At 39.7% G+C, this 26,285-nt stretch overlaps 2 protein-coding genes across 2 annotated transcripts in view; one reads left to right on the plus strand and one right to left on the minus strand.

The window, feature by feature from the left end:
* The window catches only part of LOC128657193 (oocyte zinc finger protein XlCOF22-like), a 167,054-nt gene extending 162,554 nt beyond the window's left edge, over positions 1-4,500 (minus strand). Inside the window, exon 1 of the mRNA XM_053711444.1 lies at positions 4,396-4,500. Coding sequence (XP_053567419.1) covers positions 4,396-4,461 — 66 coding nt within the window. The 5' untranslated portion in view covers positions 4,462-4,500. The remainder of the gene's footprint in view (positions 1-4,395) is intronic.
* Positions 4,501-8,165: 3,665 nt separating this feature from the next.
* LOC128657197 (oocyte zinc finger protein XlCOF6.1-like) overlaps positions 8,166-26,285 on the plus strand; it is an 89,609-nt gene continuing 71,489 nt past the window's right edge. Inside the window, exons 1-2 of the mRNA XM_053711449.1 lie at positions 8,166-8,233; positions 19,540-19,689. Coding sequence (XP_053567424.1) covers positions 19,644-19,689 — 46 coding nt within the window. The 5' untranslated portion in view covers positions 8,166-8,233; positions 19,540-19,643. The remainder of the gene's footprint in view (positions 8,234-19,539; positions 19,690-26,285) is intronic.

Genomic DNA, 26,285 nt, shown 5'->3' on the forward strand with positions numbered 1-26,285 from the left:
ACCATCATTTTTATTGTTTTAAAAGATAGATAATCCCTTTTTTACTCATTTCCCAGTTTTGCATAACCAACACAGTTATAATATACTTTTAACCTCTGTGATTATCTTGTATCTAAGCCTCTGCAAACTGCCCCTTTTGCAGTCTAGCCAATCAGTGCCTGCTCCCAGATTACTTCACGTGCACGAGCACAGTGTTATCTATCTGAAATATGTGAACTAACACCCTCTAGTGGTGAAAAACTGTTAAAATGCAATCTGAAAGAGGTGGGCTTCAAGGTCTAACAATTAGCATATGAACCTTCTAGGTTAAGCTTTCAACTAAGAATTCTAAGAGAACAAAGCAAAATTGGTGATAAAAGTAAATTGGAAAATTGTTTAAAATTACATGCTCTATCTGAATCATGGAAGTTTATTTTGGCCTAGACTGTCCCTTTAAAGGTCAAGTTTTTTTGTCCAAGCTGTCATGTGCAGTAGAGACAGCACGAGGACAAACACACCTGATCTGCAGTCTGCCGCGAGAATGGGGGCGGGGCTGGGAGTGGCAAGAACTGGCATGGTGGGGGCGTCGCCGGGCTTGACTGTGAGAGAGCAAAATAAAGGGGGGAGAGAGAGCAAAAGACAGGGAAGAGAAAAAGAGCAAAAGACAGGGAAGAGAAAAAGAGAAAAAGAGCAAAAGACAGGGAAGAGAAAAAGAGCAAAAGACAGGGAAGAGAAAAAGAGCAAAAGACAGGGAAGAGAAAAAGAGCAAAAGACAGGGAAGAGAAAAAGAGAAAAAGACAGGGAAGAGAAAAAGACAGGGAAGAGAAAAAGAGAAAAAGAGAAAAAGAGCAAAAGACAGGGAAGAGCAAAAGAGAAAAAGAGCAAAAGACAGGGAAGAGCAAAAGAGAAAAAGAGCAAAAGACAGGGAAGAGCAAAAGAGAAAAAGAGCAAAAGACAGGGAAGAGCAAAAGAGAAAAAGAGAAAAAGAGCAAAAGACAGGGAAGAGCAAAAGAGAAAAAGAGAAAAAGAGCAAAAGACAGGGAAGAGCAAAAGAGAAAAAGAGCAAAAGACAGGGAAGAGCAAAAGAGAAAAAGAGCAAAAGACAGGGAAGAGCAAAAGAGAAAAAGAGCAAAAGACAGGGAAGAGAAAAAGAGAAAAAGAGCAAAAGACAAGGAAGAGCAAAAGAGAAAAAGAGCAAAAGACAGGGAAGAGCAAAAGAGAAAAAGAGCAAAAGACAGGGAAGAGCAAAAGAGAAAAAGAGCAAAAGACAGGGAAGAGCAAAAGAGAAAAAGAGCAAAAGACAGGGAAGAGCAAAAGAGAAAAAGAGCAAAAGAGCAAAAGACAGGGAAGAGAAAAAGAGCAAAAGACAGGGAAGAGCAAAAGAGAAAAAGAGCAAAAGACAGGGAAGAGAAAAAGAGAAAAAAAGCAAAAGACAGGGAAGAGAAAAAGAGAAAAAGAGAAAAAGACAGGGAAGAGAAAAAGAGAAAAAGTCAGGGAAGAGAAAAAGAGAAAAAGACAGGGAAGAGAAAAAGAGAAAAAGTCAGGGAAGAGAAAAAGAGAAAAAGACAGGGAAGAGCAAAAGAGAAAAAGACAGGGAAGAGAAAAAGACAGGGAAGAGAAAAAGAGAAAAAGACAGGGAAGAGAAAAAGAGAAAAAGACAGGGAAGAGCAAAAGAGAAAAAGAGCAAAAGACAGGGAAGAGCAAAAGAGAAAAAGAGCAAAAGAGAAAAAGAGCAAAAGACAGGGAAGAGAAAAAGAAAAAAAGCAAAAGACAGGGAAGAGAAAAAGAGAAAAAGACAGGGAAGAGAAAAAGAGAAAAAGACAGGGAAGAGAAAAAGACAGGGAAGAGAAAAAGAGAAAAAGACAGGGAAGAGAAAAAGAGAAAAAGACAGGGAAGAGAAAAAGAGAAAAAGACAGGGAAGAGAAAAAGAGAAAAAGACAGGGAAGAGAAAAAGAGAAAAAGACAGGGAAGAGAAAAAGAGAAAAAGAGCAAGAGCCAGAGAAAGAGCAAGAGAAAGAGCAAGAGAAAGAGATACTTTTTGTTGTCTTGTAATTGTTTTGGTCGCTTCGGTAGCACTCCCACAATATGTGTGCTTAGATCAAACAGTCCTTTTGTGGTGTGCTTAACCAAAAAAAACCATTGTTGTATCTTTGAATAGGGAGCTGACCAAATCCCTCCCCTTTGGTTAATGCACGCCACCCAGCCCAAGTGTGTTCCAGATAAATTGTGATATACTTAAAGGGCCACTGTAAGTAAATATTTTCTATGCCTGTTACTAACTAACTACCCCAAATACGCTTTTTATCAATAGCATTTCATTAACATAGCTCTACCTTATATAAGAAATCTTGGCTGCAAATTTAATTGTTTTCCAAACCCACTCCATGGGTATCCTTTGCTCTGTACCAATCCGTTTACAATACCTAGGTTTCAAAATGGCGCTTTAAACACAATTTAATTGGTTTAAGTATTTTGAACACACAGTGCTGAAAATAGTATGCAGGATAACGTGACATCATCGGGGAATAAAAGATATAACTTTTATAACGTTATGAAACTTCGTTTTGGAGAAAATATAGGTCAGTAGGTTTTAATTAATGTTTATTAACTTTAATATGTTAGTTGTTTGGCTTAAAAATTATAACAGAAAGTAATCCTTTAATAAGCTAGAAAGCTTCACACTGTGTAGACATGACTTGCTGCAGTGTAGAAACTGGTTAGTGTAGGACCAGTCTAATATGGGACACCTTGTAAGTGGTGACTGGCCTAGCAGAATATGATCATATTGTGTGACTAAGATTCCTATTTTATTTAAATTTAAACAGGCAATTTTTTGCAGCATAAAAATAAGTCAATATTATTGTGAGATGTTTATCCCAATCTTATTTGAACTATGTAAGTATATTTAGCAGACAGAAGTTTTTATTTAAATTTAAAAGCATATTTAACAGGCAATTTTTTGCAGCATAAATATAAGTCAATATTATTGCGAGATGTTAATCCCAATTTTATTTGAACTATGTAAGTATATTTAGCAGATAGAAGTATATTTGTTTTTGCAGCATAAATATAAGTCAATATTATTGTGAGATGTTTATCCCAATCTTATTAGAAGCTATGTAAGTATATTTGACAGACAGAAGCATATACAAATATGCCATGAAAGAGTGGACTTAAGTGGTTGGATGTGCACCGATACTTTTTGTTGTCTTGTAATTGTTTTGGTCACTTCGGTAGCACTCCCACAATATGTGTGCTTAGATCAAACAGTCCTTTTGTGGTGTGCTTAACAAAAAAAAAAACTTTGTTGTATATATATTTATATGTGTATATATGCATTTACAGACATATACACATATAAACACATAAATACATATGTACACATATATAGAAGTGCATTTGAGCTAAGAAGATGAAAACATGTAAAAGCATATTTATGTCATATTCATATTTAATAACGTGTTACACTGTATATTTCCTGTCAATATTTTACATTACAATGTTCTGCACATAGCAGAATATTTTCTAAGTATTTATAAATAGATATTCCTGTATGTATATATATATATATATATATATATATATATATATATATATATATATATATATATATATATATATATATTATATATTATATTATATTGGTATAGATATATATTGCACCAAAAAACCTCATCAATTATTATATGTAGAAATATTTATTTATGAATAAATAGAAAATATCCCGTTATGTGAAGAACATTGGAATGTGAAATATTCATATTTTCATGTTGAGTTAGCGTACATGAGAATATGCGATCGGGTTTGCGTGAGAGTGGGTTTTTTCCACTTTTTTTCCCTCCATTCACTTCTATGGGGGAATACGTGAACGGGATATTCTAACTGGCTTTTTACGCTCGTCGGGTAAGCACGTGTGAAAACAGTTTACTTTCAATTCATAATACAAGCACAAAAAAAGCTTACTTCTAGCGCAGTTATCGCCCATAGTGAGGGGTTGATCGAGACGGCAAGCTGTATGAACGGGACAGTTTTTAGATTCACGGGACTGTGCCACTCAAACTGGGACAGTTGAGAGGTCTGGTAATATTTTTCACTAGAAATGCCACTATAACTGTAGCATTGCAAAAGGTCTGCACTGATAATAAATGTTTATAAATGCTGAAGGCAACCTAAAGAGCTGCCTATTGCTGGCCTGTGTATGGGGATGATGGAACAAATGGCTTCTGGGAAATAACTGCCTCCTCAGGCGTATTTATACAACAGAATATTCCCAGAACTCTACACTGTATTTCCACAAACACCTTAAACACTGGCTCTTTCTTTACCTCTGAGCATCTGTCACCTCTTGTTGCTAAGCAACTAATACAAATATTTACTGCAAGAGGTTACTGTGGTATCATTATGATGTTTTCTCACCTCTCCCGTCAGCAGGTAGAGAATCTCCAGGATGTGATTCAGGATCTGCTCAGGCAGCTTTTTCATCTTGTTCAAGGTCAGTGATATTCTGTAACACTAAGCTCTGCAACAGTGAGAATAATAAATGACAGAAATGGGAATAATGGCCATACAAAAACCAACAAATATGCATATGCACCGAGAGTATAAAGCTATAATAGGTAGGGATATAAAGCATGTTATCCTGGTGTCCAACCTGATACAAAGTTTGCAACATGTTTAGCTTAGCATTGGGATATAAATCAAGCCCATGCACCATTCCCTCGCATTAGAAAAATCAGTGTAACTGTAATCCACAGTGTAATAAACCAAGACTAATTTATCATGCAACAGGATGCATAACTATCCAAATCTGGCGTACTCTGTCTAAACATGAGGTGTGTTTAAAAAGCGCCTATCCAAAGAGGCTAAGGTGACTATGAATGAATATAATAACTATAATTATACAATTAAATTCATTTATTATAAAGTGTAAAATGTTGGAGATCAAGTTTGTTATTAAATAAAATCACATAAAAATACAGTTAAAACATAGATCTATGTGGCAGCAAAATAACATAAAATGACAGTGATAAAATCAACAACTATAAATATAACAATACTTTAGGTAACCCGGAATTTTCCCCGGGAAATAACCAGGTTGTATTTAGAATGTGGTCCAGTAATGGTCATAAATTTATACAGCAATTATTAGCAGATGACAGACAAATCGTTTCTTTTGACAATTTAATGCAGCAGTTTGATCTACCTAGTAATAACTTCTATGCCTACCTACAAGTACGTCATTTTATCAATACAAAAATGTGGAGTGGTGTTAAGAAGGTTGCGTGGTCCAATATCAGATTATGTATTTTTAATTTTAGAGTTAAGGCCCCTTCAATTTCTCTATTTTATAGTATTATGCTTGCTAAACAAAGTCAATCCTTTATGGAAAATCTTTATGAAAGATGGAGACAACTTTTTTTTAAATATAAATCAGGAAAAAATCAAGGCTAGTTTTAAGGCATTAGATAAATGTCGGATATCAATAAGTTGGAAAGAAGCACATATGAAACTCATTAATAAATACTACGGCACACCTCTTAAAATGGCAAAAATGTATCCCAGTCAAACATTCTTCTGCCCACATTGCGTATATATAAATGCAGATGTTCTACACATGTTTTGGTCATGTCCCAAGATTGGGCAGTTCTGGAAGAAGGGTCGTTTTCTGGCTCAACAAATTATCGAAAGTAAATATTTATCTTGATTCAGAAAATATCTTCTTTCTTAATGGTTCTTCTCATGACTGCCCTTTGCGGAGAAATATCCTGAATACAATTATATTGCTCATTAGACAACTTATATTAAAACATTGGAAACCAAAAAAGGTACCAGGCTTCTCTGCTTTTATTAAAGAAATTTAGACTCAAATAATCTTTGAATCCTTCCATCTTAAAGAAGCAAAAGAAAGGGAAATCAGGAAATTCCGGATACGGTGGCTACCTATAATCAAGACATATTCATTATCCAACCAGAAGACTATTTTGTATCCATTTTTGAGCTCTGAGAGTTTCGCCGAGCTGGTTTTATTAGGTGATTTCCCGGCAGCTTGGATATCGGGATATAGGGCGTTATAATTAATACATAGGGAGGATGTGAGCCTGGTCTTGCCTGGGTTGAGGAGGGATCGGGGAGTGGGATGGGGGTGCAAGGGGAGAGAGAGAGAAACTAATTTGTGGCATTTTCTTTTGTTCTGCTGTTTTATTTAATTTAAAATATCTCAACAGTGTAAAGGAGTCCTATTTCTGATTTAATTCCTTGTTTATAGTCCAAGAAGGACAAAGTGGATATATATTGTCATCATATATTGTTTTGATTGTCTTGTTTTTCTATCAGTTTTTCTTCTTTTTATTACACCGATGACACCCTGCGTGGTGCAAGGAAAATGTAAGTGTAACATGTCTAATTTATTTACACTGTTGGTTTATAAATAAATATATATTAAAAAAAAACAATACTTAAAAAAATTATAAACTGCAGATAGCAGAACCGCAAGCCTCTAATTGGCTGGTAGTGTAGTGCGTAGCTAATGCAATGTGTTCAACAATGGACAATATAGGTCCAGCACCTCTATTGTTCAAAACAGAGAGCAATACAAAATAAAAATTATATAAATTAAATATGTGAGCATTCCCGCGGGTGTTAGATACAAATATTCATAGAATCCACAACAGAACTATGCAAAAAGTACATGTCAGAAAAAAAATACACATATAGAGAACGATCGGGTTGATTAACACCCCCCTGCTGGCGACCAATTGGCCGCAAATCTGCAGGGGGCGGCGTTGCAACAGCAGCTCACAAGAACTGCTGGTGCAATGCTGAATACGGAGAGCGTATTGCTCTCTGCATTCAGCGAGGTCTGTCTGACCTGATCCGCACTGTCGGATCAGGTCCGACAGACCTTTATTAAATAGGCCCCAAAGGCTCCATATAACTAATGGAATAAGAAATGGATCAAAAATGCCTGAGGATACCACTCTGGGAAAGAAAGATAAAATCATCTTTACACATGCAGAGCTGACATTTTACCTCATATGACTGAGGTCTGATATGGTAAGCAGGAATTTTTCACTTCAACACTCAGTATTAAGAAGTTATCCACAGAAGAAATTATTAAGAACTGCATACCGCTATTATTTAGTACTGTTTTGTGTCACTAAGTATTTCCTATTTTGTATATTAGAAAGACAGACTATAGCAGGGTGCCTTTTTTCCATTATTGATTGCTCTTTCTCTAATATCTCTAACAGTGACAGGAGTACACTGTGTCAATACCAAGGCAGCATGCTATTTATATTTGGTGGATTAGAGTTTCTTGTATATTGTATACTGATTAGAAAACTTTTTTTATATTTATATTAAAACTATACTTACACTACATAACAGGGACTCTTATCTATACAATTACAGAAACATTCTAGGGCAATTTATAGCCTTAGAAAAAGAGTTAAATAACAAAATCCTCTACAAAGGTTTAGCGCTGGTGATTTTTCTTGATTTTTACACATAATAATAATATTATGTATATATATATATATATATATATATATATATATATATATATATATATATATATTAATAAAAAATAAGTTTCCTTTGCCTCTTGCCCCCACTCCCCAGTACTTTATAAACAGATATTTATTATTATAAAAAGGTGCCCTCTGCCTCTTGCACACACTTATATAAAGAGTTCCCTCTGCCTCACATACACATAGCCCAGCTCCCCAGCGCCTTATATACAGAGATATATTATTATAAAAAGGTGCCCTCTGCCTCTTGCACGCAGCACACACCAACATAAAGAGCTCCCTATGCCTCACATACACATAACCCCCCCCCCAGTACTGTATATACAGATATTTATTACTATACAATGTTATATAAAGGTTCCCTCTGCCTCACATACACATAACCCCCTCCCCAATACTGTATACACAGATATGTATTATTATTATATAATATTATATAGAGTTTCTCTCTGCTTCGGGCACACCCAGCCCCCTCCCCAGTAAGTTCTATACACCTATAATATAAAGATGATCCCTTCAACATACACTGCAATACCTTATATAGTGGTGATAGTAACACACACGGACTTACAGATTCTTACCCTGACAACTTGTTCCTAATAAGCTAAAGGACCAATAAAGTCACAGTCGCTTCTTATGACATCACGGGTTCTTTAGCTTCATGGGAGCTAGCTGCTACCGCCTCAGCTTTCGGTAAACATGAACAAAGCCACACTTAAATACTGGTAAATGCCTGTACATACCGTACTAAAGAAGGTATCTGTGTGAGAGAGAGAGACTGTGTGCAACTGTGCATATGTGTATTAGACAGCAGGAACTGGTGTGTGTTTCAGAGGGAAACTTGGGAGGGGACATTTTGTGTGTGTAATACAGAGGGAGCCACTCTCTCTATATAGTATGGTACTAAAGCCGGGGCGATGTGTGTCTGAGGGAACCTCTTTAAAATATTTGTTATCTGTGTTAACGTCTCTATTATCATATATACCTATATAAGGAACTGGGGAGGGGGCTGCGTGTGAGAGGCAGAGGAACCTCCCTATAAAATTATATATTTGTTTATAAGGAAATGAGGATGGGGCTGTGTGAGAGAGAGGAAACCTCTCTATAATAGTATACAGCTATATATAAGGTACTAGGGAGGGAGCTGTGTGTGTGATGCAGAGGGAACCTCTCTATAATATTTATCTATATACAGTTAGGGTTGCCAGATGTCTGCAATAAAAATATCTGACAGATACGAGTGTGTGTGTGGGGGTTAAAAAAAGTGTGTGTGTGTGTATATATAATATATATATATATATATATATATATACTTACACTGTGTATACACACACACTTGGTGTATGTATGTATGTATGTGTGTGTGTATATATATATATATATATATATATATATATATATACTGCGTGTGTGTGTATATATATATATATATATACACACACACACACACACACACACATACATACACCCACCCAGTGTGTGTATGTGTATACATACACATATATATATATATATATATATATATATATACACACACACTCATACTGAGTGTGTGTGTGTGTTTATGTATGTATGTATGTATATATATATATATATATATATATATATACACACATACATACATACACACACCCAGTGTGTGTGTGTGTGTATATATATATATATATATATATATATATATATATATATATATATATATATATAAATATATATATATGCAAAATTTGGTTTTGCACTCCTTACAAAAAGTTTATATACACATCTTTGGGAGTGCTGCCAATATGACCCAGTAATTACACACACAAAAAGGTATTGGCGCACATCCATTTTCAAAAGCACAACATATTTTTTGAACTGCTGCAAAACAATTGCCTGCAAACAACATCAAGGGACAACTATTCTTTTTAAATAAAATTGGGATCTTAGTCACACAATATGGCCATATTTTGCTTAGCCAGTCACCACTTACAAGGTGCCCCAATATAGACTGGTCATAACACTACAGCCCTTTGCCTCAGAGGGCTGAATCATTCCTGCTTTTACTCTTCATAATAGAATGAGACTCCCTGGCTTAATATTCACAACTGTATTACACTGTCATGAGCACACCTGATCTTGGGTGGGATGCTTTAACCAATGGGAGATGGTCAGTCTCCATGATTATGTTTTAATACAAATACAAAATTTGGTTTAGCACACCTTAAAAAATATGTTGTGCTTTTGAAAATGGATGTGCACCAATACCTTTTTGTTTGTGTAATTACTGGGTCATATTGGCAGCACTCCTAAAGATGTGTATATAAACTTTTTGTAAGGTGTGCAAAACCACATTTTGTATTTGTATTAAAACATAATCATGGAGACTGACCATCTCCCATTGGTTAAAGCATCCCACCCAAGTCCAGGTGTGCTTATGACAGTGTAATAGAGTTGTGAATATTAAGTCAGGGAGTCTCATTCTATTATGAAGAGTAAAAGCAGGAATGATTCAGCCCTCTGAGGCAAAGGACTGTAGTGTTAGGAACAGTCTATATTGGGGCACCTTGTAAGTGGTGACTGGCTAAGCAAAATATGGCCATATTGTGTGACTAAGATCCCAATTTTATTTAAAAAGAATAGTTGTCCCTTGATGTTGTTCGCAGGCAATTTTTTGAAGCAGTTAAAAAAAAATGTTGTGCTTTTGAAAATGGATGTGCGCCAATAACCTTTTGTTTGTGTGTGTGTGTGTATATATATATATATATATATATATATATATATATATATATATATATATATCAAGTTAACATAATAAAGGATCATGTTAACTGGCACTTTAAAAGATTTAGAGATCCCCAGTCTGACAGTAGATCCTATCTTGCTGCCGGTGTTCTGTAAATATTTTCCTACCTTGTTATGTTGTACAGCAGCTCTGACTGAGTGAATTCAGCAGCTGACAGCATAGACTCAGCGTAGCCCGTGGGTCTTCTTGTAGTCATCACGTCACGTCTGACAGTTTTACAGGCAGAACGCATGGCGCAGGCAGAGGGGCACTGCAGAAGTAGAACACATCATCATCTGTGGTAGAGTTGAGTAGCAGTAGCGTAGGACTAGAAGGGGTGCCGGTGGACACGGGCTGCCAGAGCTGGGCTAATGGGTTACTAACTTACTGCTGGGTAGGTTGGCCCGGCCATGGACGTCATCCATAGTAAAAACAATGTCAAAATAAATTCAAAAGCAAACTAAGGCTATGCCCGTTTAAAAAAAAAAAAAAAAAAAGTAAACAGAAATAACGGACAGTCCGGTCTAATACCGGACACCTGGCAACCCTATATACAGTACTGGGCAGGGTGCTGTGTGTAAATGCAGAGGGAACCTCTCTATAATATCATACATTTGCATATAAGGTATTGGGTAGGGTGCCGTGGGTGTGTGTGATGCAGAGGGAACCTCTCTCTAATATTATATATCTAAATATACAGTACTGGGCATGGTGATGTGTGTAAGGCAGAGGGAACCTTTTTAATATTATTTATCTGTATATAAGGTGTTGGGGAGGGGGCTGTGTGTTTGTGATGCAGAGGGAACTTCTCTAAAATATATCTGTATATATAGTTCTGGGTAGGGTGCTGTGTGAGGAAGAGGGAACTGATCTATAATATTAAATATCTGTATATAATGTACTGGGGAGGGGGCTGTTTGTGTGGTACAGATGGAATTTCTCTTTAATAGTATATATGTATATATAAGGAACTTGGGAGAGGGCTCTGTGTGTGAGAGGCAAGGGAATCTCTCTATAATATTGTATAGCTGTATATAGGTTGAAGTTGCTCTTGGTGGGGCAGGCAAAGCTTGGGTGCCCAAATTTGTGGCACCAACTGCATAAGCGGGTATCCCCCCTAGACCGGCCGGCTCATCTCCCGGGAAGAGTATCTGCCGGTCGGTTGGCTACCTCCGCTCCCTGGGAAACTGCTCTGCCGCTGGGGAGGGAGAACGACTGTCTCCTCTCCCAGGTAAGGGTTCTGTGGAAGGGGAGGGAGGCCGACTACCTCCGCTCCCGGGGGATGGTTCTGCCGATGGGGAGAGAAGCCGACTGCCGTTCCTCTCTGCACCTGGCTTTGCTGCTGGGAAGAGAAACCGACTGCTGTCTCTCCCGGTACCGGGCTCTGCCGCTGCGGATAGAGACTGACTGTCTCCTCTCCCAGGAAGTGGTTCTGTTGATGGGGAGGGAGGACGACTACCTCCGCTCCCGAGGGATGGCTCTGCCGCCGGGGAGAGAAGCCGACTGCCGTCTCTCTCTGCACCTGGCTCTGCCGCTGGGGAGAGAAGCCGACTGCCGTCTCTCCCGGTACCTGGCTCTGTCGCTGGGGAAAGAGACCGACTGCCTTCTCTCCCAGGAAGGGGTTCTATTGACGTGGAGGGAGGATGACTACCTCCGCTCCCGGGGGATGGCTCTGCCGCTGGGGAGAGAAATCGACTTCCGTCTCTCTCGGTACCTGACTCTTCCGCTGGGAAGAGAGACAAACTGTCTCCTCTCCCAGGTAGGGGTTCTGTGGAGGGGGTGGGAGGACAACTACATCCGCTCCCGGGGGAGGGCTCCGCCGCTGGGGAGAGAAACCGACTTCCTTCTCTCACGGTACCTGACTCTTCCGCTGGGGAGAGAGACAGACTGTCTCCTCTCCCAGGTAGTGGTTCTGTGGAGGGGGTGGGAGGACAACTACCTCCCCTCCCGGGGGATGGCTCTGCCGCTGGGGAGAGAAACCGACTGCCGTCTCTCCCGGTACCTGACTCTGCCGCTGGGGAGAGAGACAGACTGTCTCCTCTCCCAGGTAGGGGTTCTGTGGAGGGGGTGGGAGGACAACTACCTCCACTCCCAGGGGATGGCTCCGCCGCTGGGGAGAGAAACTGATTGCCGTCTCTCCTTTTACCTGGCTCTGCCACTGGGGAGAGAAACAGACTTGCTTGATAAAGGCCTACAGGGCTGAAATGCGTAGACTTGCTCATTCTCTCTCTTTTAATTTGTGTTCAATCTGGTTATAGTAGGTGAGGTGCATGAAGCCGCTTACAAGAATTTAAGTGGATTACATATGCTTAATTCCTCACCCAGGATCTATATACCTTTCGTTCACCTATAACATATCGCTTGTCCAGTTACATAAAGTTTTGGGACATATACCTGATTCACACGGTGATTCAGTCCTTAACCTTCAACACCGGAACAGGTAGCAGGACCTGTAGGTACAGCTAGAAAGGAGATTATAGCTGCCAGCAAATACCTCGGTCCCAGGACCTACCTAATCCCTTTCTGAGACATTTGAATCTACATCCCAGTAAACTATACTGCTTCACTTAGTGGTCTTTCATTTAGTCCGAAGTACTTCACGTGATACATCTGTTCCGGAGTACCGCATTTGATACTTCTGATCCGGAGCTCTGAACAAGATACCTTTACTATACGGGACTCTTACTTCACAAGTGACAGTTATTTCCACTACAGGAGTGACGGTAACATTGTAACCATATTTGGAAGAGAACTGTATAAACTTGCGGCTCATATTGCAAGTTAAAAGTTGCGAGCAATAACATTTAATAATTTTACAATATTAGATTGGCATTCATCATCAGTATATATATTTTAATGTCATTTTTCTGTTTTTTAACCTTGCGAGTTCTATTGTAATAATTTGTTGTATCTGGTGTCGGTACCCTATGATTATTTTTATGTATATAAAATATATTTTTTAATCTTTGCTACATTATTCGTTCTTTATCTTATATTACACAAATCATTTTACTATACCATTAACACCAACTTCTGTAAACATATTACACATCATTTTTTCATTATTGGCATATAATTGCCTTATTTGTTTCACACGTCGCTCTATTATTCCTATAAAAATCACTTGGTCATATCTATTTTTTCTATATGATTGTACTAGCGCTACCCATACACTATTCTTTTGGAGAGAAACAGACTGCCATCTCTCCTGGTACCTGGCTCTGCCACTGGGGAGAGAGACCGACTGTTTCCTCTCCCAGGAAGGGGTTCTGTTGACAGGGAGGGAGGACAACTACCTCCGCTCCCGGGGGATGGCTCTGCCGCTGGGGAGAGAAACCGACTGCCATCTCTCCCTGCACCTGGCTCTGCCGCTGGGGCGAGAGACTCCCAAAAAGGGGTTCTGTTGAAGGGGAGGGAGAACGACTATCTCCGCTCCCGGGGGATGGCTCTGCCACTGGGGAGAGAGACCGACTGTCTCTTCTCCCAGGAAGAGGTTCTGTTGGTGGGGAGAGAGGTCAGTGACTTCCGCTCCCTGGTTTCCCGGAGCTGCTGCAGGTGCTGGGCAGAGGCCAGCGACTCTCTGCCCTGTTGCCAGTGCTTCTGCTGGGGTGGCTCCCTGGTCCAAGACCATAAGCTCGGGAGCTAGGCTGCTGATCTGTATCTAGCAGCTCTTCATCGCTTATTCCTTGTTGCCACTCCTCAGAGGCCAACCTCCATGAATCCCAGACTGCTGCACCACAGCTCCGTGCAAAATCCGTGGCATGCTGCTGAAGGAGGTCTAGTAGCCTTTTGTATTCCTTTTTAAGTGCCCACTCCTGGAAAATAAGCGATAACAGATCGACTACCAGCCAGGATACCCCCGAGAGATCCAGCAGCTTTTCTCAGGAAATGCAAATTTCCTCCACTCTCAGTTTTGCCAAGCTCCCAAATTCTGGGTCCTCTGTCATCTTTTCCAATAGTATTCCAGGGCCGCCAAAGCCCTTTGTGGGGGTGCCATCCTCCAGCCATGTCCGCGCTTGCATAGCGTGCCATCGGAGGGCCGGTAGCCGTCCTCCACCCACATCTCTGCCTAGACCAGTCTATCTAGGTCAGATAGCCATTCCTCCCTGGGCTGCATGCCCAGGAAAGGCACTCGCAAGTCCCGCCGGGCCCAGTACCTCTTATCATCCGTGGGAAAGACCATCACAGTCCTGTTCTTATTGAAGCCTCTACGTCTATAGTTGCTGGCGGACAATGCTCCTCCATTTCAGCTGCTCCTGTTTAGAACCAGGACCGTCCAGCTGGGCCAGCGCCACCTGTACTCTCCTTAGGAACTCGGCTTCCATATTTACCGACTACTTTGGAACTTCTCCTCTGTCAGCAGGAACCATGTGGAAGAAGCAGATCCCACCGCTGCCATCCAATGTGACAGAGGGCCCTGCTTCCTCCCTGCCGACTGCAGCTATGTAGCCGCCAAGGGATTACAGCCAGTATCCCACCCTGATACCAGACATCACCAGTATTCAGGATCCCACCCTGTGACAGACTCCGGCTACCCTGACTTAGTAGCTCTGCCAGAGGGTCCTTCCTATACCTGACAACAGGTCACTATGTAGCAGAGAAAGTGATTATAGCAAAGCCCACCCAAATAACTAGACAGACTAGCATTCAGGTGAAACAAGAAGTACTGATTTTATTAGTAAACACGCACTCCTTTTATACACAAACAAAGGGTCTTATCTTACTCCCAAATCTCCCGCCATTCCCGCCCCTCCAGACAGGCTGGCGCATGCCATAGCAGCCACAGTCCCACAGAGTCCCAGGACACAGAGGTGGCGGTTTCGGGGTGATCCTGGGGAAACTGCTGCACTTCCAGGGTGTCATTTTAAAGCTCAGTAAAGCAGGAGTTACAGCCCAGTAAAGATAGTGGGGTAGGGGTGTCCAAAACCCCCAGTTCCCAAAGGAGCTTCCCTCCAGGCAATTCCCCCACCTCTTGTCCTCCCTAGGGGCTACCAATTCCCAAAAGAGCAGAGCTCTGGGGCAAAGGGCCTCTAGAGCGACCAGGGGTAAAGTTAGCGGGTGTCCGGCATGATGTGGCCGACCTGGAGTTCCAGGAGCCTGGCCAGCCAGAGAGGAATTATCCCAGGAGAGCGGCGGCACTTCCAGTGTGTCATTTGAAAGCTCGCGGTCCCCAGATGCCACAGTCCAAAAAGTGGCGTGATTCGTTACTGGGGACCGGAGTTAAAGTCAAAAAGGGCAAAGGTCAACTCTAGAGACAGATTAGCTAATGTCTGCTTTCTGGGACAATCCTAGTGTTATTCTAGTTGCTAGCTTTCTTAGTTTATGTGATTATATACATGCATGCATTCCTATATATTCACTCATATTTTCTTGCAGATATATTTGGAGTATCAGGATAATAAGTTATTTAGGTGTTAACTGATACAGGTTGAAATGCAAGAATTTGGACAAGGATAAAAGATGATTAGATTTACAAAAACAGACATGCACTCAGAACTAGCTATAGTTTATAGCCCCCATTCAGACAAACTGGCCCCTGACTTTGCCTAGTTAACCCCTTCGAACCTGACTAAGCACAGCAAGGGAAAAAGAGACATACATTGTTTTTTTACATTGCTCTGTGTGTGAGAGACAGAGGGAACCTCTATATAATATTATATATATATATATATATATATATATATATATGGTACTGGGGAGGGGGCTGTGTGTGTGATGCATGGGGAACCTCTCGATAATATATCTGTATATATAATCCTGGTAGAGTGCTGTGAGAGTCAGAGGAACCTCTCTATATTATTATATATCTGTATTTAATGAATTGGGAAGGTTCTGTTTGTGTGAGGCAGAGGAAACCTCTGCATTGTATTCAATGTTTACATATACACTGTGTGCAGAATTATTAGGCAAATGAGTATTTTGACCACATCATCCTCTTTATGCATGTTGTCTTACTCCAAGCTGTATAGGCTCGAAAGCCTACTACCAATTAAGCATATTAGGTGATGTGCATCTCTGTAATGAGAAGGGGTGTGGTCTAATGACATCAACACCCTATATCAGGTGTGCATAATTATTTGGCAACTTCCTTTCCTTTGGCAAAATGGGTCAAAAGAAGGACTTGACAGGCTCAGAAAAGTCAAAAATAGTGAGATATCTTGCAGAGGGATGCAGCACTCTTAAAATTGCAAAGCTTCTGAAGCGTGATCATCGAACAATCAAGCGTTTCATTCAAAATAGTCAACAGGGTCGCAAGAAGCGTGTGGAAAAACCAAGGAGCAAAATAACTGCCCATGAACTGAGAAAAGTCAAGCGTGCAGCTGCCAAGATGCCACTTGCCACCAGTTTGGCCATATTTCAGAGCTGCAACATCACTGGAGTGCCCAAAAGCACAAGGTGTGCAATACTCAGAGACATGGCCAAGGTAAGAAAGGCTGAAAGACGACCACCACTGAACAAGACACACAAGCTGAAACGTCAAGACTGGGCCAAGAAATATCTCAAGACTGATTTTTCTAAGGTTTTATGGACTGATGAAATGAGAGTGAGTCTTGATGGGCCAGATGGATGGGCCCGTGGCTGGATTGGTAAAGGGCAGAGAGCTCCAGTCCGACTCAGACGCCAGCAAGGTGGAGGTGGAGTACTGGTTTGGGCTGGTATCATCAAAGATGAGCTTGTGGGGCCTTTTTGGGTTGAGGATGGAGTCAAGCTCAACTCCCAGTCCTACTGCCAGTTTCTGGAAGACACCTTCTTCAAGCAGTGGTACAGGAAGAAGTCTGCATCCTTCAAGAAAAACATGATTTTCATGCAGGACAATGCTCCATCACATGCGTCCAAGTACTCCACAGCGTGGCTGGCAAGAAAGGGTATAAAAGAAGAAAATCTAATGACATGGCCTCCTTGTTCACCTGATCTGAACCCCATTGAGAACCTGTGGTCCATCATCAAATGTGAGATTTACAAGGAGGGAAAACAGTACACCTCTCTGAACAGTGTCTGGGAGGCTGTGGTTGCTGCTGCACGCAATGTTGATGGTGAACAGATCAAAACACTGACAGAATCCATGGATGGCAGGCTTTTGAGTGTCCTTGCAAAGAAAGGTGGCTATATTGGTCACTGATTTGTTTTTGTTTTGTTTTTGAATGTCAGAAATGTATATTTGTGAATGTTGAGATGTTATATTGGTTTCACTGGTAAAAATAAATAATTGAAATGGGTATATATTTGTTTTTTGTTAAGTTGCCTAATAATTATGCACAGTAATAGTCACCTGCACACACAGATATCCCCCTAAAATAGCTATAACTAAAAACAAACTAAAAACTACTTCCAAAACTATTCAGCTTTGATATTAATGAGTTTTTTGGGTTCATTGAGAACATGGTTGTTCAATAATAAAATTAATCCTCAAAAATACAACTTGCCTAATAATTCTGCACTCCCTGTAAGATACTGGCGGTGTGTGTTTAAGACATATGGAACCTCTCTTTAGTGCTGTATATCTTTATATGAGGTTCTATAGCAGGGGCTCTGTGTGTGAGGCAGAAAGAACATCTCTATAACATTATACATCTGTGTATAAGGACTGGGAAGGGGCTGTGCATGTGAGCCAGAGGGGACCTCTCTATAATATTATATATCTGTATATATGGTACAGGGGAGGGTGCTGAGGTAGATAAAATATGCTGGTCGGTGGGTGTTAAAGACACATGGAACACCTCTGCATATCTCTCCATGAGGTGCTATAGGAGGAGTGGTGTATGAGAGGCAAAGGGATCTCTCTATAGGGTTAAGTGTCTGTACATATGGTGCTGGAGAGGATGTGTGTGGGTGAGATAGATACAGGGGGATGTAGAAGACTGGTGACAATGGTTATAAAAATGCATTACTAGTTACATAAAGCTTAAATAAAACTGTTTTATACACAGGAACCAATGCCTGCTACACCCCCTGCAGTACATTAGCCTTTAGTTTTAGTTCTGCAGTGTAATAGCAATTATACAATGTGCTGCAAAACTAATCAGAAAGCCTGATGTGCTGCAGAATATGAAGGTATTGGCGGCAGTGGGAAAAAATAAATAATCAACACCTAGTTATTTCGCCCCCACATACTGTAATTATTCTAACGTAAATTGTGAATGCGCTCAAGCGATAAAATTTACTTTTAACTTGAAATACCAGCAGTAAGCCTGTCAAACTCGAACATACGCGATAAACCCCTTATCGCTTGCGTGTAAACATTTGCGCCAGAGTGATAAGAGGGTTTGCGTTCATCTGTCTTACCACTTGTATTACTAATTGAAAGTAAACCCGATCGTGTGAGCACAATTGCGATTTACGCTAGAATGATTACCCAGACTTCAGAGCGCTGGTTAACTGTTTCGTGAATCATAAACGTCTCAGAAAACACATCAAAAATACTTTACAAAGTATAGTTACACTCATAATAACTCTAATAAGAATTATCCCAAAAATATATTGCACCAAAAATAGAAGATATTCTGTTATGTGAGGAACATTGAATTGGGAAATATTCATATTTTCATGTCTGGTTAGCTCAAATGAGTATATGCGATCATGTTTGCGCGAGAGTAGGGTGTTAGGTTTTTCCACTTTTTTTTCTCCATTGACTTCTAGGGGGGAATAAGTGAATGCGCACGCAATATTCTAACTTCAGAGTTTTGGCTCTTTGGGTTACCGCTAGAGCAAAAACAGTTTACTTTTACCTTATAATACGAGCGCAACCTGACGAGCGCAAAAATATTACTTCTAGCTTAAGCTGGAGTTTTAATTTGCTCATCACTCCTAATATCGCTCCATGTGTTTGAAGTGTTTGAAAAGTTTAGGAACTAATGTCTCCTATGCTGTTTGTCATGTACGTTATAAAAAAAAGTTTAAAAATCTATTTTGCATTTAAAATTTGCCATATTTTGTTATTAAAGTGATAGTAAACTGTCTCCTTTTTAAAAACATATCTGGAATGTTAGTAATATTTTAGATTGAGTTACATTCATCAGTTGTAATGAAGTTAGTTACGCTATAACTTACTTTTTATTATAGAAATAAAATTCTAATTCCCGCACTCCACCGCCCACTTCAAAAGTCAATTTTTCTCTAAGCTAACGGTTTGAATTGTTCTCCAATCAGCGCTCTAGCTAGAACAAAATTGCCATATGGGGAGAGCACTTATTGGACAACAATAATTCACACTATTTCCCCCTATGACAACAACTGTTGTACGTGAAACCGTCTCTCTCTCTCTCTGTTTAGGCTCCTGTTACTGTGAAGATCACGTACAATACACGTCACTGCGTTTACCAGCAAAGCAGAAACATTATAAGAATATCTGACAAATTCAGTTGCTGAACAAGACAATGTCTGACAAGAACCAAACTTCAGAGCTTCCTGATGCACACAGAGGTAAGCAGGATGTCACATGCATGTCACCTGGTTTTGTCATCAGAATGGGATAATATTTTCAGTAAGCAACCAGAAACCTCTGTGATCTGATAAAGGGACACAAACAGTCAGTAGTGTGCTGGTGATGTAGAGAAGTTTATACTAAGCAGGATATAAAAACCTTTAACACACTCTAAGAAACAGCTTGCACAGAAGAAGTAAAAAAAAGTAATATTCTTTATTATCCATTAAATATGCAGCAGACATCTCACTGGTGCTTCCTAATAGACTAATTCCTACATTTATTGTTTAAAAGATTGATAATCTCTTTATTACCCATTCCCCAGTTTTGCAGAACCAACACTGTTATACTAATACACTTTTTACCTCTGTGATTACCTTGTATTTAAAGGGACATGAAACCCAAAGTTTTCCTGTCATGATTCAGACAGAGCATGTGATTTTAAACAACTTTCCAATTTGCTTCTATTATCTAAATTGCTTCATTCTCTTGGTATCCTTAGTTGAAAAGCATTGCGATAAGAGGCAGCCTTCAAGGGCTTAGAAATTAGCATATGAGCCTACCTAAATCACTGAAGTTTAATTTTGACTAGACTGTCCATTTAAAGACCATCAACTTACCTTACACACCAGTTTAAAATAAACAGATCTAATAAAAGTACTCAGTAGCAAGAATTATGTAAACATTTAGCATAATTCAATTCAGCTGGAGTAACAAAAAGCTCATACAAAAATGTCTCATAAATAAGTGATAAATTATTTACACAAATAATTATATTAGACACAGCTAATATGTGCAAAAGATCAAAATATGATGACAATACATGTGGATTATACCAATATATAATGTCTGTTCTAACCTATGCCACAAAAAAGCTAATGTTCCCAATACTGGTTGAAATCAAGATGGTACCATGTTTTTAATTTAAATAGCCAAAAATGTTCTTTATTATTCAAGAGTCTATACTTATTACCTCCTCTAGGTGGCACCAACACTCTATCAATGGTTTTCACTGTAAATTGTTCAATATTTGTAAAGTGTATAGCATGAATGTTTTTTTACTCTTGTATGGGCCTCTCTTGTAGTTTTCTCAGCATATTGTTGGTGACAAAGTTGACATTCCAATAAATAAACAATGAAATTAGACTTGCAAATGGTTATAATAAATAATTAAGATTACAAGTGGGGCACTGTGCAAAATAACCAGCCATTACAAGTAGCTGGTTATTGATACCACAAGCTTGCAGTAGCAATTAGACCTCTGGTTAATTTTAGAAATAACCCCCAAACGCCCCCAAAATAAAGAGTATTTTTTTTTCTTTGTTAAAAAAAAAGATAAGCTCTTTTTTTAATTAAAAAAACCCTGCAAAATCAGTTATGGGGGGTTAAAGTTGGCAGGTGTGGGGTGTTAGAAAAAAACGGCACTGAAAAGTGCCTTTACATAGAGGTCTATGGGAACTGTATGTTCCCTGTATATATTCTTATATACTGTACATATATACAGTATTTACAATCTGATGCGTGACTTGCCCCCTTCACTGCGCTAGTTTGTATTCCATGTTTCACAACATGAGACCGCGGCTCCCATTGAAGCCCATGGAAGCGCTTTCTCATGAGTGCAAAGCTTCTGAACATTTGCATGCGCTGGTATTACTAAGTGGAGCGCAAATATCGCTTTCGCGGAAGCAATATTTTGTGCTCCACTAATAATTTAGCCCTAACTTGGTTTATGACGGATTTTTAAATACTTTATAACTAATAATAAACTATAAGAGTTGTTTCATAAAGCATCACTAAACATTTTATATAAAAATCTCAAGGTGTTTACTGTCCCTCTAAATGGGGGTTGATTGGTATATAAGCTTCTAGTGCATGGGTCGACAAACCTGTTTAACATTTAGGAGCCAGTAGGAATATAATGCCCTGCATTACTGTGCTGGGGTTGTACACTGCCAGAATGCTACTTAGTTCAATGTGCTTTTAATTAACTGAGTATTTGCTGGTTTAATAAGGTTTTTAGGCACAGAGCTGTGTAGTTACTATAATGAATATGTGGTGTTGTTGGTCACATGCAGGGAGCACTAAATCAGGGGATTAATAAGGTTTATAGGCACAGAGCTGTGTAGTTACTATAATGTGTATGTGGTGTTGGCCACATACAGGGAGCACTAAATCAGGGGATTTATAAGGTTTTTAGGCACAGAGCTGTGTAGTTACTATAATGAATATGTGGTGTTGTTGGTCACATGCAGGGAGCACTAAATCAGGGGTTTAATAAGGTTTATAGGCACAGAGCTGTGTAGTTACTATAATGTGTATGTGGTGTTGTTGGTCACATACAGGGAGCACTAAATCAGGGGTTTAATAAGGTTTATAGGCACAAAGCTGTATAGTTACTATAATGTGTATGTGGTGTTGTTGGTCACATACAGGGAGCACTAAACCAGGGGTTTAATAAGGTTTAAAGGCACAGATCTGTGTAGTTACTATAATGTGTATGTGGTGTTGTTGGTCACATACAGGGAGCACTAAATTAGGGGTTTAATAAGGTTTATAGGCACAGAGCTGTGTAGTTACTATAATGTGTATGTGGTGTTGTTGGTCACATACAGGGAGCACTAAATCAGGGGTTTAATAAGGTTTATAGGCACAGAGCTATGTAGTTACTAAAATGTGTATGTGGTGTTGTTGGCCACATACAGGGAGCACTAAATTAGTTTGTAAGTTACATAACATATGAAAAGGCCACATGAATAACAGAGCAATGCAGCCACTGAAAAAAAGAAATATGATGCACATTAAACACAAGTGCACAATACAGCTGTCAAATAACCAACATCACTAATCTGTATATGCTCAGCGCTTCTGTCACAGAGTACAAGATACCTACACTACAAGATGGCGCCACACAGTGTCTGTAATGCTCGTGGGATACTCCTCTATCAGACCGAACTCGGCCAGTAGTCTTGTTATCCCGGCGTCGAACCGGAATGATAGGGAATATCCCAGAGCAGAGTAGGTTTGCAAGATAAGATAAATGGCACTCACCACAGGCAGGACAGTCCTTGGCGGCAACAGGCAGGAAACCAGAGACAAACCACTAGGGTGGTCAGGCAGGCAAGGTTTGGCAACAGTAAGGCAGTCCAGGGTTAAACCACTAGGATGGTCAGGCAGGCAGGGTTCGGCAACAGTAAGGTAGTCCAGGGGTAAACTACTAGTATGGTCAGGCAGGCAGGGTCCGGCAACAGTAAGGCAGTCTAGGGGTAAACCACTAGGATGGTCAGGCAGGGTTTGGCAACTGTGAGGCAATCCAAGGCAGATATGGGTTAACAGGTAGAGTGGTCAGACTGGCAGAGTTTAGCAACAATATCAATCCAGCAGTTAAGGGTTAAAGAGGCAGAGTGGTGAGACAAGCAGAGTTCAGCAGAAGTATCAATCCAGCAGTTAAGGGTTAAAGAGGCAGAGTGGTCAGACAAGCAGGGGTCAGCAACAAAATAACAATCCAGCATACGAATCAATAACACCCAGGAGAACAGTAAGTAACACCTATACTTGGGCAGTGATAGGTAGGACTGACGCTACTTACATAGGCGCAGGATTCGCGCCACAGGAGATCCAGACCGGCTTCTGAAGGAGGAAGTGTGCGGCGATTACGTAATCGCCGCACGCAGAGAGGAGCCGACTCCCCCCTAGGCAACAAGCAGACAGCAGGCGCCGCGTCCCTAGCAACAGCTAGAGCGGCGCGATAGTGTCACATTTCAGAGCTTAACCTAGCACCTTGAAAAAAAATGATAAAATTGCTAATGAAACTGAAAAATCTCTGTTGTTTATATTAATTTGTGGCAGCTAAGCATGTTATAGGGACATTTAAGTCAAAATTAAACATTCTCTGTTTACTTAGAGTGTAAAATTTAACTAAAATCAAAGTTATTTTCATTATATTTAACACTTACTCTTGGTCTCCTTTATTGAAACTCAGCTTCTTTCCATGAAAGTAGGCCCAGGAGCGTGCTCTAAATATGGCAGCAGTGTTTGTCATGAGAGCATACTGAGGTAGGATCAGGAGCGTGCTCTAAATATGGCAGCAGTGTTTGTCATGAGAGCATACTGAGGTAGGATCAGGAGCGTGCTCTAAATATGGCAGCAGTGTTTGTCATGAGAGCATACTGAGGTAGGATCAGGAGCGTGCTCTAAATATGGCAGCAGTGTTTGTCATCAGAGCATACTATGGTAGACTCAAGAGTGCACTCTAAATATGGCAGCGGTATTTGGCATGAGAAACACACTTAGGTAGAATCAGGAGTGTGCTCTATAAATGGCAGCAATATTTATCATGAGAGCATACTGAGGTCGGCTCAGGAGCGTGCTCTATAAATGGCAGTAGTGTTTGTCATGAGAGAATACAGAGGTAGGCTCAGGAGTGTGCTCTTTATATGGCAGCAGTGTTTTTCATGAAAGCTTACTGAGGTAGGCACAGATGAGTGCTATATATATGGCAGCAGTTCTTGTAATGAGAGCATAATGAGGTAGAGTGTATTCTATATATGGCAGCAGTGTTTGTCATGAAAGCTTACTGAGGTAGGCACAGATGAGTGCTATATATATGGCAGCAGTTCTTGTAATGAGAGCATAATGAGGTAGGCTCAGGAGTGTATTCTATAAATGGCTGCAGTGTTTGTCATTAGAGCATACTGAGATAGGCTCAGGAGCGTGCTCTATATATGGCAGCAGTGTTTGTCATTAGAGCATACTGAGGTAGGTACAGAAGTGTACTCTATATACACTGCCAGTTCCATGTACTTCTGGGATGGAATTTCCTCCTTTTCAATTACACTTGTTTGGACTAATCTTTATTTTGCATTATTAGCTTCCAGCCTTGCAGGTTTACTGCACACTTATAGCTATATTATGATAACCTTCTGTAAGGGATTGGAAACTCTTCACCATTCCATGCACAAATATTGAATCATATAATTAATGCAATAGCAGTTCATATTAAAATGTTTCTCTTTTAGAGAACACATATAAATGCAGGCCAGTAAAGGCCTTGGAAATAAGGCTTTGTTTATATTCCTGCTCCATGGGCAACATTAAACTATATAGGCTTTCGGTATTGTATAGCACAATGATGGCCTGATATTCAAAACCTCCGCTCAGGTGAGATATTCTAAAATGATCCTCCAGCACTATGAAATACCTAGTGAAATATTCAAAAGACAGATTTTGCTTTACTTCTCCAGGGGACGTTTCCTGCATTTATGTACGGGAATTAGAGACAAGCCCAGTGCAATATATGATTACATGACATGGGAGATTTGCTGCATTTAAACTTTGTGCTTTGTATTTTATATCACTTTACACTTCAGATTAACTTTTATTACATTTAAACTTTGAACTTTCTATTCTGTATTTTATTTTGTAATCAGCAGTTTATTTAGGATTGTGATTTTACAAATTCTGATTGTGGTTTCACAGTTTCTATGTAACTTTAACAAATTAGTTTCATACTTTGTATATTTATTTGTATCTTTTACAAATTACATTGCACTTTGCATTTTTTTCTATTTAAATTGAAACGGAAAAGCTGTCAGTATCCCAGAGAGCGTCATTACTTTTTATAGTCCATATAATAAAACGTTCTCTAGTTTGGAGAAAGATTATAGAACATACTTCACAGGGGCTGAACTCACTGAAAGGGGAGGAACCTGGAAGTCCCAGAGAGATGAGAAATGCCTTCCATAGATTAAGTAATAAAGCTCTCTGGGATACAAAATTTCACATGGCAGGTAACTGGAGAAAACATGGGGCTTATATAAAGGCTCAGTTTGCATCAGTTACAAATTACAAATGCATCAGTTACAATCTAAAGTGTATAGTAATATAAAATACAAAGCACAAAGTGTAAGTGTAACAAAACTCTCATATCATACAGTGCTATATTGCACTGGGCTTATCACTCCTTCATATATAGAAATGAGAGAGATCTTGCAGTGCTGGAGAGTTCCGCCCTTTTTCTTTTGAATATTCAGTGAGTTTAGCCCCTGTGAAGTCTGAACTGCAATTTCTCTCAAAGCTGGAGAACCTTTGAATATCAGGGCCTGAGAAACTAAATTTATTATAACTAATTAATATATGGCTTGATTACGAGTGGAGTGCTAACAATTACGTGCGTGCGAAAAGGGGTTTATCGTGGATGTTTGAGTGTCATGTTCTTTGCTCATATTACAAGTTAAAAAAAAATGTGATTGAGTGCAGTTGAAGTTAACGCACCTCGGGATAAGGTGACCTCAGAACTCTTAACTGTTTCACAAAACAAAAACACAAAAAAACACCAAAAATACATTACAATTACACTCATAATAACACTATCTAATAAAAATGATGTTAAAAACCCAGCAGACAGGATGTTGGCGGATCTGGGCTGCTTTTTCCCATCTTCAGGGCTTTCACATTTTTTGGGAGACAAGCATAATAATGGTCTCTAAGTGATATATAATTGTACCATATATTGCACGTCCATAACATTGTACTTCAGTGTAATAATGTATATTAGGTTAATGCAGCATTACTAATATGTTTTCCACCATAAATGGCA

The sequence above is a fragment of the Bombina bombina genome, chromosome 4, assembly GCF_027579735.1.
Source record: "Bombina bombina isolate aBomBom1 chromosome 4, aBomBom1.pri, whole genome shotgun sequence".
NCBI classification, from domain to species: domain Eukaryota; kingdom Metazoa; phylum Chordata; class Amphibia; order Anura; family Bombinatoridae; genus Bombina; species Bombina bombina.